A 13958-nucleotide genomic window follows, 5' to 3' on the forward strand; every position below is an offset into this window, starting at 1 on the left:
TCACTCTCGCATCTGCTGCATCAGTAGGACTGAGCGAGAGTACTAAGACATCTGCAGCCGCCATCAGGAAAAGGAAAGGCTGCCCCCCGAAGCAAGGAGGGTGGATCTGGGGGAATGATGACCTCAGCTCGGTGAAGTGGAGGCCAGGATGAATCCGGCATCTGACTGTCCTGAGATGTCCCATCTACACTGGTGCTCCTGGGGACACGCTTCTGTGGATGAGTGAGCCGGTTCTTTAGCTGTCTCTCCTGCTGCGAGTTACCTCAGATTTCTGGTTTCTATGTAAGCTGTAATACCATCTAATCTAAGAAGGTGTTGGAGTGAAAATGTTGTTCTTTATCCTCTTAGTATTATTTCTTAAATTTTTTCCATTCCTTTTCCTCCGTTCACCATCATTGACCCAGATCCTCCCCACCAGAACTGCTTGCTAGCAAGGAGACAGACCAGGAGTCACGGACAGAGGAGGGCCTCTGTAAATTTTGTGCATCTGGAAATGGTCCCTGAACCACAGTTTGTAAAACACTGTTTTATGAGAAAAGAAGATGGGATGAAGACAGAAAAGGACACCCTTGGAAACAATAACACTGTGGTGTGACCACAGGATTAGCCGCCAGGAAGTCATGAGTTCTAATCCTAAATGCATTTCCCAAGACACAGTGGCAAAATCGAATGGAAAAGTGCTAGAGAGAGCCCTCGGTCACTTGTTCATTCATCTATCCGTCAACTATTCATTACATATGTGCCTTCCGTGTGTTGGAAGGGCTGCGGAGACAGGCCCGTGTCAGAGCCAGCCCTGATGGTGGCTGGCTCCCAGCCTGTCACCATCATAAGACATGTAAGACATGTCCATAAGTAGCCACCAGTGTGCCAGGGCCATCCAGGGAGGGTCGGGTCACAGATGTGGATGGGAAAGGTGGGGACAGACAGCATCTACGCTGAGGAGCCACCTGGGTTCAGTGTGACAAAGAATGGCCAGGTCTTTTAAAAGCTGGGCAGGGCTCAGACCTTGGAGACTGCTGGAATAAGTGACCCATATAAGAACAGCACAGACAATGTTTCAGAGCCTGGAGGGCTTAGGAAGACTCTGGCACACGCGGTGCACATTGGGAGAACAGATTGGGACTGTCCAGGAGAGCTGTGAGTCCTCTGCTGAATTTCTGTTTGCCTTGATGAGGAGTTGCTGCAGACGTTAAGGTGACTAGTCTGGCAGCAGCCATGACTGAGGGGAGAAGGTTCCATGATTGTGGTCAAGGCTGTGGCCAGAATCCAGCAAGGTGCATGGTGACAGAGCGGAGACATGAAGGCTATTTGCAGCTCAGAGGATGGGGAGGAGATGTCCGGAGGGAGAGGTGGGGAGGCAGGGTCCCGGAGGAGTGCAGGTGGCACAGGAGCTTCCTCTCTGGGCCTTTGTTCCTCCCTGGGGCTCTTGCCAGGTCTTAGGGATTGCAGGAAGCTTCTAGTGATTCCTCCTGTGTTCCTTTTCCTGGACCAATGGCTTTGAGTAAGCAGTTCTCTGTCACTTTAAAAAGTTCTAAGCCCTTCAGTCACGTGCCTCCAGAAGTTTTGGTTACATAACGGTTGCTCTGAATTGGAATTCTGCAGCCTCATGAGCTGGAGCCTCCTCCTTTCCCTCCCCCACCCAGCGCTGTGTTTTCTGTGGGTCAGGGTTAGCTTCTTTCTAACCATTGTTGCGGAACTCTTGAAATATTTGCTCTCGCAGGTTCTGAAAGCTGGCAGGCCTGGCTGCTCCCTGTAGGTTGCGAGACCAAAGCCTTCCAGAAAAGGAGCCAGTAAAATCCCAAGCATGTTACCAGAGTGAACAGCTGCCTGGTGCACCGCCCCCGTGGCCCCCAACCCCGCCCCGGGGTGGGGGGCTGGGCTCCCAAGTGCTGAGGCCAGCAGCTCCCGGCCGGCCACTGTGGCCCACGACCAGAGGAGCCGCAGGCACCGCATCGTGGCCTATTCGTAATCGTGGCGATGACAACAGATTAAATCACTGGCTCTCAGCGCTGAGGGCTGGGGTTTGTCAGGGTCACTCACTGTTCCCGTGCTTCTCCCAACTTTCCACAGCCACTGCTCCAGCACAAATCCTTGTCGGGAGCGCTCCGAGCTTCACCCTGTGTAGGAGCTTGTCCTCTCAGTAGTCTGTGTCTTCCTTCCACCTTCCCCGACACATGGTTCTGAAACACTGTGATCCCTCAGTCTACATGCGTGTTCATTTACGCCCTGCTTTCCCCCAGGTTCTGGGGTCCTAGGAGCTTTCTGGTGGTCTTCTCCTGCACCGATGGCTTTAGTAATTTAAGGCTGTGATTTGTGTATTAAATTAGGATACAGGGCAAAAGGGATATATGAAGAGAAAGAGTAGACTTATCCAGGATAAAGGTTAGTTCACAAAATTCAGACTAAGTAACATCTGCTGCAAGCAAGGTGTAGTTGTTTTTATGAGTTTCCTAGCAGTCAAACAAGGAGGGGACTTTATCAGGAATAAAATTCACATGTGTATGAGACACAGACAAGACACAGCCAAGGGAAGAGGATTCCTTGCACCGTATAAACTCACCCCATCAGCGCTCCTATGGGAGACTTATTTATTTTATTTGAAAATCAGAGTTGCAGAGAGGCAGAGGCAGAGAGAGAGAGAGAGAGGACTTCCACTCCCCAAATGGCCACAACAGCCAGGGCTGGGCCAGGCTGGAACCAGGAGCCAGGAGCTTCATCTGGGTCTCCCACTTGATGCGGGGGCCCAAGCACTTGGGCCACCTTCTGCTGCTTTCCCAGGTGCATTAGCAGGGAGCTGGATCAGAAATGGAGCAGCTAGGACACAAACTGGTGCCCATATGGGATGCCAGCACTGCAGGCCACTGCCTTACTTGCTGCACCACAGCACCAGCCCAGAGAGCCTTACTCTCGTGAGCTTCCCCGATGTGAACAGTATAGTGCTGGGGGCAGGCTTGGCGGCACAGCCCCTGATAGGACAGACGCTGCACCAGAGGCTTGTGGAGGGTGTCCCAGTGCCCCAGTGCAGGCCTTCTCCCAAGGTGCCTCCCTGAGGAGCTTGCTGCTGGGAGTTGCTGACGACAGAGGCGCCCAGAGCTGGCGCACCTGCGTCTTCTGCTGGCAGCTGTGAAAGGCTCTGAGCAGTGCTCCAGTTCAGAGATCAGCCTCACCTCACTTCCCAGATGGAGGCAATCACAGACACTTAAAACATTCACTTGGCACATGAGGTCAGCACACACTCTCAAGGCCGACATGCTGTTGGTCACAACCGGTTAACCCTGGCAGGGCCTGGGAACAGTGTGACTGCTCCAATAAAACTTTACTTTTAGATTCTGAAATTTGGATTTCATACAATTTTTTTTTTTTAAACAAGACAAGGTATGTTAGGAGCCCTGCTTACACTCAAGACTCCTGGCGGGTGCTCAGGCTTGTTGGCCAGAGCAGCGTTCTTTTTTTTTTTTTTTTTTTTTTTTTTTTTTTTTTTTTTTAATTTATTTGACAGGTAGAGTTATAGACAGTGAGAAAGAGAGACAGAGAGAAAGGTCTTCCTTCCATTGGTTCACTCCCCAAATGGCTGCTACGGCCAGTGCTATGCCAATCCGAAGCCAGGAGCCAGATGCTTCCTTCTGGTCTCCCATGCAGGTGCAGGGCCGAAGCATTTGAGCCATCCTCCACTGCACTCCCAGGCCACAGCAGAGAGCTAGACTGGAAGAGGAGCAACCGGGACTAGAACTGGCGCCCATATGGGTTGCCGGCGCCGCAGGTGGCGGATTAACCAAGAGAGCCACGGCACCGGCCCCCTCATACAATTTTTGTAGATCACAAAATAGTATTCTTGGTTTTTACAGCCATTAAAAAATGTAAAAACCATTGTTAGATTGCAGGCCATCTACAAGCAGGGTGACAGGCCAGGCTGGGTTGGGGCCTCTGATCAAGTCCTTGCGTGGCCTGTCTTCCTGGTGAGCAGCCTTCTGGGTGCTGCTCCTCGTGGTCCAGTTCTCATGTAGACGTCTGGGTTTATGGTTTTAGAGCAGATAAAAGGAAAAGGGAGCAGAGAATCCGCCTGAGTGTTCGCAGGGTAGTCTAGGATGTCCTTAGAGAGCTGTGGTGGCTCTCTTAAAGACGACATGTGTAAGCGGACAGTGGAGCCTTGCGGTGTGTGTGTGGCTGCATCAGTTTTAGGCTGGAAGTGTCTTAGGGGGCATTGTGCTTCCTTCACTGCACCCACAGAAAGCCTCACAGAGGTAACCAGTCAGCCAGTGAAGCAGACCAGGGACCGTGGCTCCACCTGCACCCATCTGGCAGTTTTCTTCCTGGATTTGGGCTAGGGCAGGACAGGGGTGGGGGTGTGGCTGCATTCTTTCAGCTTCTCAGGATGTCATTATAATAAAAGATGTCATTTATAATAAAATAAAAACAAAACATTCCCATCACCACAGCTGACATTTCGGCTCCAGTTACACAGTGTTTTTATTGAGTGCTTGGTGTATGTAAAACATTGGGCTTGGTTTTATGGGGGATGCTAAAAGAAACGAGGAGCAAGCAGTTCCCTCTTTACCTTGTGAACCAAGTTCAAGATCCTCGCCCATGTAGAACCGGTTGCCGCGCTGTCGACATCCATCGCTCTGGGTGGCGACCTGTGCTCTAGGCAGTGGAGACGCAGACCCCCTGGGCGCGTACTCCGAGGTTCCTTGGTGTTCTTGTCCTCCAGCGCTCTTGCCTGCCTCCTGTCGTGTGGCAGAACAGAAGCTGTTGCTGCCTGTCCCAAGACTCCAGCCTTTGTGTCCCTGCTTTGTGGAGCGTTTAGCCGGACAGTGGGCCCACCGCCCAGCCTGAGCTGGCACCCCAGCACTCTCATCCCTTCCCTGTGTGCCAGAGGTACATAGTCTGGCCAGAGCCATCATTTCAAAGCCATTGGATATGTTAGCCAAAGGATTGTAAACAATGCCTGTAAGACACCTAAACATTCTATAATTGCTGAAAATTGTCCTTGAATTGAGGAAGGTCATCCAGTGTCAGTTTTTCTGTTTACAGAAGGAATACTTGCAGTGACAATTTTTTTTAATTGTAAAAAATATAAAGGGCAATGATAAATCCCTAATTTTAATATCCCTTAGTTAACACAATGAATATTTAACACCATTTTTTTACTTTATTCAAAAACCTCATTTGAAGTTTTTTTATTTTTAAATTAGCAAACAGTAAATTTGATCTTTCTTTGGTATACAGTTCTTTGAATTTCAAGACATGTGTACATTGTATAACACCACCACAGTCAAGATCAGCAAAGTTCACCTCCCCTTCCCACACAAAGTCACCCCTGTCCCAGGCCCTGTCAACACTCACCTGCTGTCACTGTCATTTTGTCTTGAGAGTGTCATGTAGATGGAGCCATGATCTGTAACTTTCGAGAATGACTTCTTTCACTCAGCCTAATCTTTGAGAGTCATTTTCAAGCTGTTGCATATATAAATTCCTTCATGCAAGTTGTTGTTTATATGAATAATTTTTCCTTTTCCTTGCTAAGTACCATTCCATTGTTTGGCTATCCACTTACCACTTAAATTTTCTTTTTAACATTTGGGATTTCTGGAGTGCTGAAGTACATTAAAATTAGTGTATGTTTTTAATGTGGTAGAGTTTTATTTTCCCAAAAAGCTATTATTGAATTGGTGGTGCATCTTAGAATGAACAAACTGCCTGAGAATCAAGGTATTGTGGTGATGAAAGCATCGGTGTGAGAGCAGAGAGGGCCATCTGGGTTTCCTAGGAGTGAGGGAAGGGGCAGCCAAGAGAGGCCCTGAGCTGAGAGCTTCCTGGCTGCTCCCAGCCTCGGGGGGCTGTGGGGAAGCTTTGAGTAGAGGCCACCCCAGAAGGGATGTCTTGAAGGAGCCCTATCTCCTTGTGGTCAGTCCCAGGGTAGCCATTGGCAGCATCCGTGATCCGGGAGCGGTGATGGCAGCACTGCTGGTGCTGGGTGGAATGGAGGAGAACTTGGGAAGAGGCCAGTGGGAGCAGGGCGTGGGGGTGGGAGGGCCGTCACTGCAGCACACGCCAGTGTCCAGGCCAGTTCCTGGGTGGGAAAGCGTGGTGTGCAGAACCAAGGACAGCTGCTGCCCAGCTCTGGGCGAGCTGGGTGGGGCATGTTAGAGGAAACTGTAAGATAAAAGGAGAATGTCCCAGAGCTGCAGATACAGAGTGAGGTGAACATAGGGGTACAGTGCTTTGCTAAATGGGCACGGTGTGCCAGATGATGTGAACTTGGGTAAACTGTATGATTTGATGGAAACAAACTGTGGTTTGGGCTATCTCCATGTAGAAGTAAGGGTATTACAGTTAGCAGTATGGCCCAGAGTTTTTTGCCACTCTTACTCTTGGGTTCCATCTCCCTGTGCCACAAGTCTGGTGACACTCTTTGGTACACCCCCATGTTTTTAGGTAGAAAGAGCAGACAATCCCCTGCATGCAGAGCCTTGGAGAACTGGCTCCTTCAGCCACTGGGCAAGAGTCAGAACTGAGCGCGGGACAGTAATTGGCCAAAGGGACTTGCCCTGCTTGTCGCCTGGCTTTCCTAAGAGAGCCTCATCCATGGGAGGTGCTCCTTTGCACCCACTCACACCCATGTTTGCACCAGGTCAAGGAGAGGTAGGTGCCGGTTCATGGAGGGGACTGAAGGACTCCCACCATTGGTCTCTCCTCTGCCTCCGGTTTCCCTGAAGAGCCCCTTCTCAGATAAAAGCATAGAAGTGACTCTTCACTTTGGTAACAGAGCACATTTGCAAAATGAACTGTTCTTTAACACTGTGCTGCAGTGGGTGAAGTGTCTATTACTTGTGCCATTGCTAATTCTGTCCTCAATCTTTCCTAGAAAAGACTGTATCTTCACCATTGACCCATCAACGGCCCGGGACCTCGATGATGCCCTCTCCTGCAGGCCGCTCGCTGATGGTAGGGTGCCAGCTTCCGTGCCGCTGCTGCTAGCAGGCAGTCCGCATACCCGTGCCCGTGCTCCCCACACAGCATGGTGTGTGCCGTTGGGTTGCTTTATTCCTCAACTTGCCGCGGCCTCTGATCCCTCACAGCTGTGTGACCTTCAGGTTGTGTTCCTGTGCTGACCTTGGGGAGGGTGGGAATGAGGAATGGCCTGGTACTGGGATCTGTCTTGGGACTTGAAAAGGTGCAAGTGAGGGCGGAAGAACTAATTCCTGGCTTTGGCCCTTTGGTTAGTTCCATTTTGGATGTAAGGTATTGTGGAAAGAAGGCTCCTATGGGCCGTACTTGGAGAGCACAGAGTTCTTTCCCTGAATTTAACACCAGACTGGGGAGATGCCAGGGGTACCTCCCAGGGCATGCTCCACATGGGTGGTAGGGACACCTGCCCTACGAACTGTATCTCCTGGCCTGAGCTGGAGAACTCTGGGTTACTCCCAGTAGGTCTTCAATACCCAGCCTATTGCAAGAGGAAGACTGGTAGAGCCTCCTTAAGCGTTCTTGGAGAATGTTGCTAAGCAGGAAAAGGCAGGGTTGGGGCCAGTGGCCTTTGAAAACTATAACGGGGGAAGAGAAGCAGCAGCTGACTTGCAGAGGGCGCGTGTAGGGTGGAAGAAGAGTAGACCCTATCGAGCCCTCTGCTGCTGTCCCCCAGGTGTTCTGCTTGTAGTCCCTGGCGGTTTCCTGCCGCTCTGTGCAATGGGGTCTGCAGAGGTGACACTCTTGGAGATGGCCTTGTTACTGACATGGCTTTGCCAGTTGCCCACAGAGGATCTGCACCCTTGCAGTTTCAGTGTGTCATGGAGAGTTAATGGCCCAGGGGCCTGGTGGTTTAACACAATGCGAAGATGCTCACAGCTGCCAATGAGCCAGGTCTCCCGTGTGTTCAGTGTGTCATGTCGTCTCTCCTAGAACAGGCAGTGAAGCTTAGTGAAGAGGAGGCTGAGAGACAGAACACATCACCGCCTAAAAATGTGTTTTGTCTTCTTTCCGTGGGAGCCCCCCGTCTAACTGTGGGCAGAGCAACTTGGTATTTTCAATTAAGGAAAATTGAAAGGAAGGTAAAGCATAAAGAGAGAAAAGTCCCCATGGAAATTTTAGAGAAAGTATCTATTTTTATACCCCAGAATTGGAGCAACCTGTTTACACAAAGCAAACACAGGGCGGGTTCTTGGGTCCTGAGCAAGCTCTGCCGCATGTGGAGGTGTGGGCAGGCCTGCTCTCCGCAGACTGCCCCTCCCTGAGCTGCAGTGTGAAGACTGTCCCCAGGCGGAAGGGCGGGGGGCACAGCTTTGCTCTGGTAGTGATCTGATGCTTGAAACCTGTTGCTCCATTTGTTCTGTCCAGCTCTGTAGTTGTTCATGGCAGAAGGCTAAGTCTGCTACCTGTTACTACAGCTCAGCTGGCCTGCGGGGTGCTAGGGAGCAGGTGCGTGTCCAGTCCCACTCACTCCCCACACTGGGACTTTGTGTCTGGGGTACGAGAGGGCCTGCAGAGGTTTTGTGGAGGAAAGGGTAAAACATACGGCAGGAAAGGTAGACTAGGGAGAAATTTCAGACCAAAGACTCGTCTTTGTCTGTTAGACAGTGGAAAGCCAAGTAGATTGTTCAGGAAAGCAGTCAAAATGAGGACAGTCATTTGGCAGTGCAAGAAGAAGGGAAGGAGAGAAAGCAGGGGCTGGGGAGGAGTCAGAGAAACAGTGCGGTGGTGTGGAGAGAAAACCGGACTGGAGCTGGTGGCAGTCTCGTGGGGGCTGGGAGGGACAGATCTGAGGAAGGGAGAGTGACCGATAATGAAGAGTCGGTGGAGAGGGATGTTGAAATGGAGGGTGAGGAGTCCAAGGTGGTGCCAAGATCTCAATGTAGTGATGAGGAGATGGCAGCCCTGCATTGACAGCAGGGAGGTCAGGAGGCCATGCTGGGGAGGGGGAGAGGAGCTCGTAGAGTGGACCCCGCTTCCCTCTGGGGCCATGGCTGTGCTCTGTGAGTAGCCTAATGCTTGGAACCATCTGTCTGATGACATAGCTTTATGGGAGGTGCTGCAAATCCTCCTTAGAGAAGGTAGAGTATGAATAAGCTAAACAAATGCAGTCTATACAGCTGTACACAGAGAGCCCCAAGGAGAAGTATTAGCAACACACCAAAATGCCAACATGATTTAACTAGGATGATGGGGTCACAATTACTTTTTCTCTAGTTTCCAAATTTTTATACAGTGGTAGTAATAGTTTTATAATGAAAAAAAAGTTTGTAATAAAAAAATTATGAGGTGCCAGAAATCCCAGGCTGCCCAGTAGCCCACTGCCCCAGGTGGTCAGGGACTTGCACCTGCTTGGTTTTCCGTGCATTCCAGCAGAGAGCGTACATCTGTCCTTTTGGCCGAGCCGCAGAAAGGAGACATGGAAAAGGAGTCAGGAAAGGCTCTGAGCAGGCCTGGGTCAGTCAGTCAGGCGTTGTGGTGGTGGCACTTCTACAGTTGGCCTTGGTGACAGCCCTTCCTGCCAGGGCCATTTATCCAGGGAGATGAAAAGTGAAAGTCGGTTCCAGTTTGGATGGGGGTGAGGTTGGCTAAGTTCAAGTTCTGTTAGTTACCAGTTCATGTCGATTCTTGCTTAGAGGAAAAAGTGTTTAATGTGTCTAAGAGCAAGTGATATTTATTTTCTGGGCATATTTATATCATCTATAACCATTTTTTATTTAAAGAAACTGCTGTATAAAAGTTAATCTTGGGATAGGCACTTGGCCTAGTGGTTAAAATGCCAGTCAGGAAGTCTGCATCCCATCCTGGAGTGCCTGGGTTCGAGTCCCAGCTCCAGCTCACGGAGACCTTAGGAAGCAACAAGCGATGGCTCACGTAATTGGAGCCCTGCCAGCCACACTGGAGATCTGGATCAAGTTCCTGACTCCTCGCTTCGACCTGACGGAGCCTTAGTTATTGTAGGCATTTGGTGAATGAGCCAGTAGGTGGGAGCTCTCTCTGTCAAGTCTGTCTGTCTCTCTCTCTGCCTCTCAAATAATCGAAATAAGTAAATAAAGAAATAAAAGTTAAGTTTTCCTTTGGTGCAGTTGAAATCACTCGAGTGACTATTCTTGGAATAATAGAACACACAGACAGAAGCATCCTAGTCAGTCCTTTCTGTAGAGTTCAGATGCACTCCTAGGACTTGTTACCCTTATCTGCTGTTAGGTACAAAGCTTAGGCCATCAGCCCACAGAACACAGTCCCTGCCGGTTCACCAGTAGATCGCAACGCCCCTCGTGGAGTCTTTGCTTTGGGAAGGTTCTACGGTGACTCGCCACTTTTGTGAGAGGAAGAATGCTCCCGGGAGCCTGCCCCAGCCATGTGGAGTCTTTCCCTTTTTCTCAAGAAAATATTGAATAATGCAAGTGAGTAGCGGTGGTGCTGTAATGATAACCCAGAACCTAGAGACAGTAAATCACACATTTCAGTGTTTTATGATTGTAACAGATCACTTGCAACACACCTCCCAGCTGACCTCAGCACTGCAGTGTGGGAATGCCACAGCTGTCAGATCACCCTCTGGCTTTCGAATTACTTCTACAGCGTCCACTGACTGAATATCCAGATTGCAGCTGAACTTTCTACCTTAAAGACAACTCATTCTGCCTTATGATTGCTTGACTGGGGAAATCCTACCCTGGAACGATCTGAAATGCTGCTGTCTTCCTGTACTTTTCTACCCTCTACTCTCGTGTATGCTCCTCGGGGCCCTGCAGAGCTAACCTAGTGTCTTACGTGACACCCCCCGACACCAGAGAGCGGTTATCGTGTGCCTGCCCTTTGCTAAGCACCTCCCACGTCCTGTGGCTTATGAGATGTGAGTCCATTTCACATGTCATCACAGAATCCCTCTGCCTTTACGACGTCTGCGTATGTGGCTTCCTGCCTGGCAGGGCCTACGGGCTGTCTTCAGGCCAGATCCTCTGAACTGGACAGAATCGGCGCCAGAGTCGTGGCTACCCACTCTGTGCAGTTGAGTGAGTGCTGTTGCTTTGCAGTGCCCTGGAGTCTGAGAGAGACACGTCGGGACCTTTATTCAGCTTCTGGTTGATCCGGGCTCCCAACAGAACCTACAGGAAACTGAAGTCTGCTTCTCATAGGTGCACTTTGCCATTGTGTGCAGTGGGGTTATCCTACCCAGGCCCTGGAAACGAATGAATGGGAATGACCAAGGACCCAAACTGCTGACAGATGGGGTTTCTTTTTGGGGTAATGAAAATGAATTTAGATAGTTGATAGTTGAATAACTTGGTGAATATATCAAAAAACATTCGGGAGAGAAGTGAATGAATGAATGGATGGATGAGAAAGTGAGACACTCTGCCGAGTGGCTTCCCAAGGAAAGGGTCTCCCAGGCAGGGGACCCACAAGCACAAAGCGCGTTAAGCAGTGGGCAGTGCAGGCAGAGTCTCCAGGCAAAGGAGAAGGGTAGCCCGTGGCTTAGAGGGCCCGTGGAGTCAGAGCCAGCGAGAGCACCAGCGCTGCACAGGTGTCTGGGAGCCAGGTGGGGACACGGTGCTGAGGAGTGAGGGGTGAACGCTCTCCCCGAAGGTCTTGCTGGAGACGAGCGAGCGCCAGGCAGCAGCAGGGCTGAGGGAAGGCCGCAGGGGATGACGGAGACTCAGGTCTGCACAGGGAGGAAAGAGGCGAAACAGGAAACATACAGGGGCTGGAGGGACTCATGGGGTCGGGGCAAGGACTCATCAAAGGCAAATGCAGATGCCAGCAGAAGGCCGAGCCTCCGACCCGCCATCCACTGTGGCCATGGAAGTAGTGGGAAGGACAGGTGGCCACACGTGGGGACCAGGCGCACGCGGGGCAGGAAGGGGCTTGCAGGCTCTGTGAGGAGTGGGAGTTAGGCTCCAAGGTTGAGGATGAGCAGAGTGTTTTAAACTGGAGCGCGTCGGGATCCTGTGTGCAGGAGGGCGATCACGGTGGCTGTGAGATCCTGTCTGCAGGTGGGGGAGATGGCTTCGGCTGTGAGGAGGCTGGGCGAGAGCCGCATTGCTAGGGTGGCCTTGGCAGCAGGCAGCAGGTTCCCCAGGCGAGGCCGAGGCAGCGGAGCGAGAATCACAGCTGCGGGAGCCTTCCGAGTGTGCCTGCCCCTCTGTGGCATTGACGCAGGGATGGCCCTTGTGCACTTCGTCCCTGCTCCACACCTGTCCTGCTGAGGATAGAAGCCCAGGGTCCTTTTTGTGCCCTGCTGCTCTCTCCAGCAACCCGCCCTGCCTGGGTCGCCCGTCCGTCTCTTGCCCCACTCTCCACCTCATGGCCTCCTTGTCCGCAGACATGCCAGGCTGCTCAGCAGAAATCCCTGTCGCCACAGCCTCCCCTGTCCCTCCCCTGCGTGCTGTGGGTCTCCCTAGCTCCATGGGAAACTCGTGCCAACTGTGTGACTCGTGGTTGGCACGTTGTTGGCGCACATGGAATGTTTGTTGAATGAATGAGTAAAACGAGTGAATCAGTAAACTCTCGGGTACTGGAAGTAAGGGAGGAATCCCGGATGACCTTTCGGTTGCTCTCTGGCCTGCATACTTGGAAAGTCGGGAACCCTTGAGGGGAGCCAGTTTGGAGGTAATGACGGGAAGTTCAGTTAAGGATGTGTTGAGGCTGCAAGACCTGTGAGACATCCAGGTGGGAACAAGGGGCAAGTAAAGAGATGGAGTTCTGGGGTCATCAGTGCATGGGCCTGGGGCACAGAGCCTTGGGAGAGGTCGCGGTTCCAGAGGACAGCCCGGGCCTGACCCCTCCAGTGACGCCCCCCCGTCAGTGTGATGACCAAGGCTGTGAGGCTGGGAAGAGGGGGGGCCAGCAGAGCAGCCAGAGAGCAGCCTGCTGGGGCTGGGCAGGTCAGCTGGCTGGGGTGGCCTAGAGGGCCTCGTGGAGACCAGCGTCCGAGACCCGGAGTGTCGGGAACTGGAAACCACGGGTGCAGACCACCTAGGCGTCCAGGCTGTGAGTGGTAGGAAGGGCAGGGAGGGAGATGGTAGAGCATGGACATGTTTCTGTATTGAGAGAGAGAGGATGACAGGAAATTCAGCAAGAGACCATTTTGCAAGGTCTTGGAGAAGCAGGTGGGAAGTGGGGCCCAGGCATGCAGAGAGGCACAGCCCTGGGACTGGGCCCCGACACTTCCACTTGTGCTGTGAGGTGGTGAGTGGGGTCGTGGGGACAGTGGAGGACTGGATGGGCAGCCGTAGTGAACACTGCTCACGTGTGCCGGGGAGCGAACCCTGTGACGCCATCAGGGGGACAGTGAGCTTCTCTTCAGTATCAGCCTCCTGTGTGTGGGAGCGGAGGCTGCAGTGAGCCATGGGGGGGATCGGCTGGAGGGAGAGCAGGGAGGGCGACAGGACCGCCCCTCGGAGCCCACGTCTTCTGCATCCCCTGCCACCCAGCCAGCCTGCGGTTTTGGAGAAGAATGGAATCATGACTGTCGCTGTGGCCTTGTCGATGGCTTCCTCCCCTCCTCGCCATCTTCCCACCGCCTTGCTACATCAGCTTTCCTCCACACGACACACGAGGACCAGTTCATGTCACCATTCCGCTTGTAGCGTGGTTCAGGTGCACATTCCTAAGGTTTTGGTAACCAGAGCCCTGTGAGAGAGTTCTCAGCCTCATCCCCCGCCTCCCACTTCCCGCCCTGCACACGCGCACACCCGGCAGGGTCTGGCCAGTGCACCAGCTCTCCTGCCTCCAGGCCTCTGCCTGCTCCCAGCCCTCTGCCTGCGAGGCCTTGCCCCCCCTGCCTTGTGCGGTGTCAGATGAACTCCTGCCCCAGAGTGTGCCAGACCTCGCGGAGCTCCCCTTTCTCCTGGCAGAATGGCCTGTTCCCACTTGATCCTATCAAGCTCGCTTTCTCCATGTCTCTAGCACAGCAGTAAACATCGTCACTCCTGGATTAAGTTCCTCTGCTTGCCTCTCCCCAGGGCAGGGTGTTCCTTGGCGAT

The 13958-nt window shown here is 52.3% G+C and overlaps 1 protein-coding gene across 3 annotated transcripts in view; it reads left to right on the top strand.

Annotated features, from left to right (window-relative positions):
- The window catches only part of DIS3L2 (DIS3 like 3'-5' exoribonuclease 2), a 395509-nt gene that overhangs the window by 251267 nt on the left and 130284 nt on the right, over positions 1 to 13958 (top strand). For all 3 annotated transcript variants that reach the window (XM_062193445.1, XM_062193453.1, XM_062193448.1), the window contains one exon: positions 6866 to 6945. In XM_062193445.1, the coding sequence (XP_062049429.1) occupies positions 6866 to 6945 (80 nt within the window). The remainder of the gene's footprint in view (positions 1 to 6865; positions 6946 to 13958) is intronic.

This window comes from Lepus europaeus, chromosome 1 (genome assembly GCF_033115175.1).
Source record: "Lepus europaeus isolate LE1 chromosome 1, mLepTim1.pri, whole genome shotgun sequence".
Lineage (NCBI taxonomy): Eukaryota > Metazoa > Chordata > Mammalia > Lagomorpha > Leporidae > Lepus > Lepus europaeus.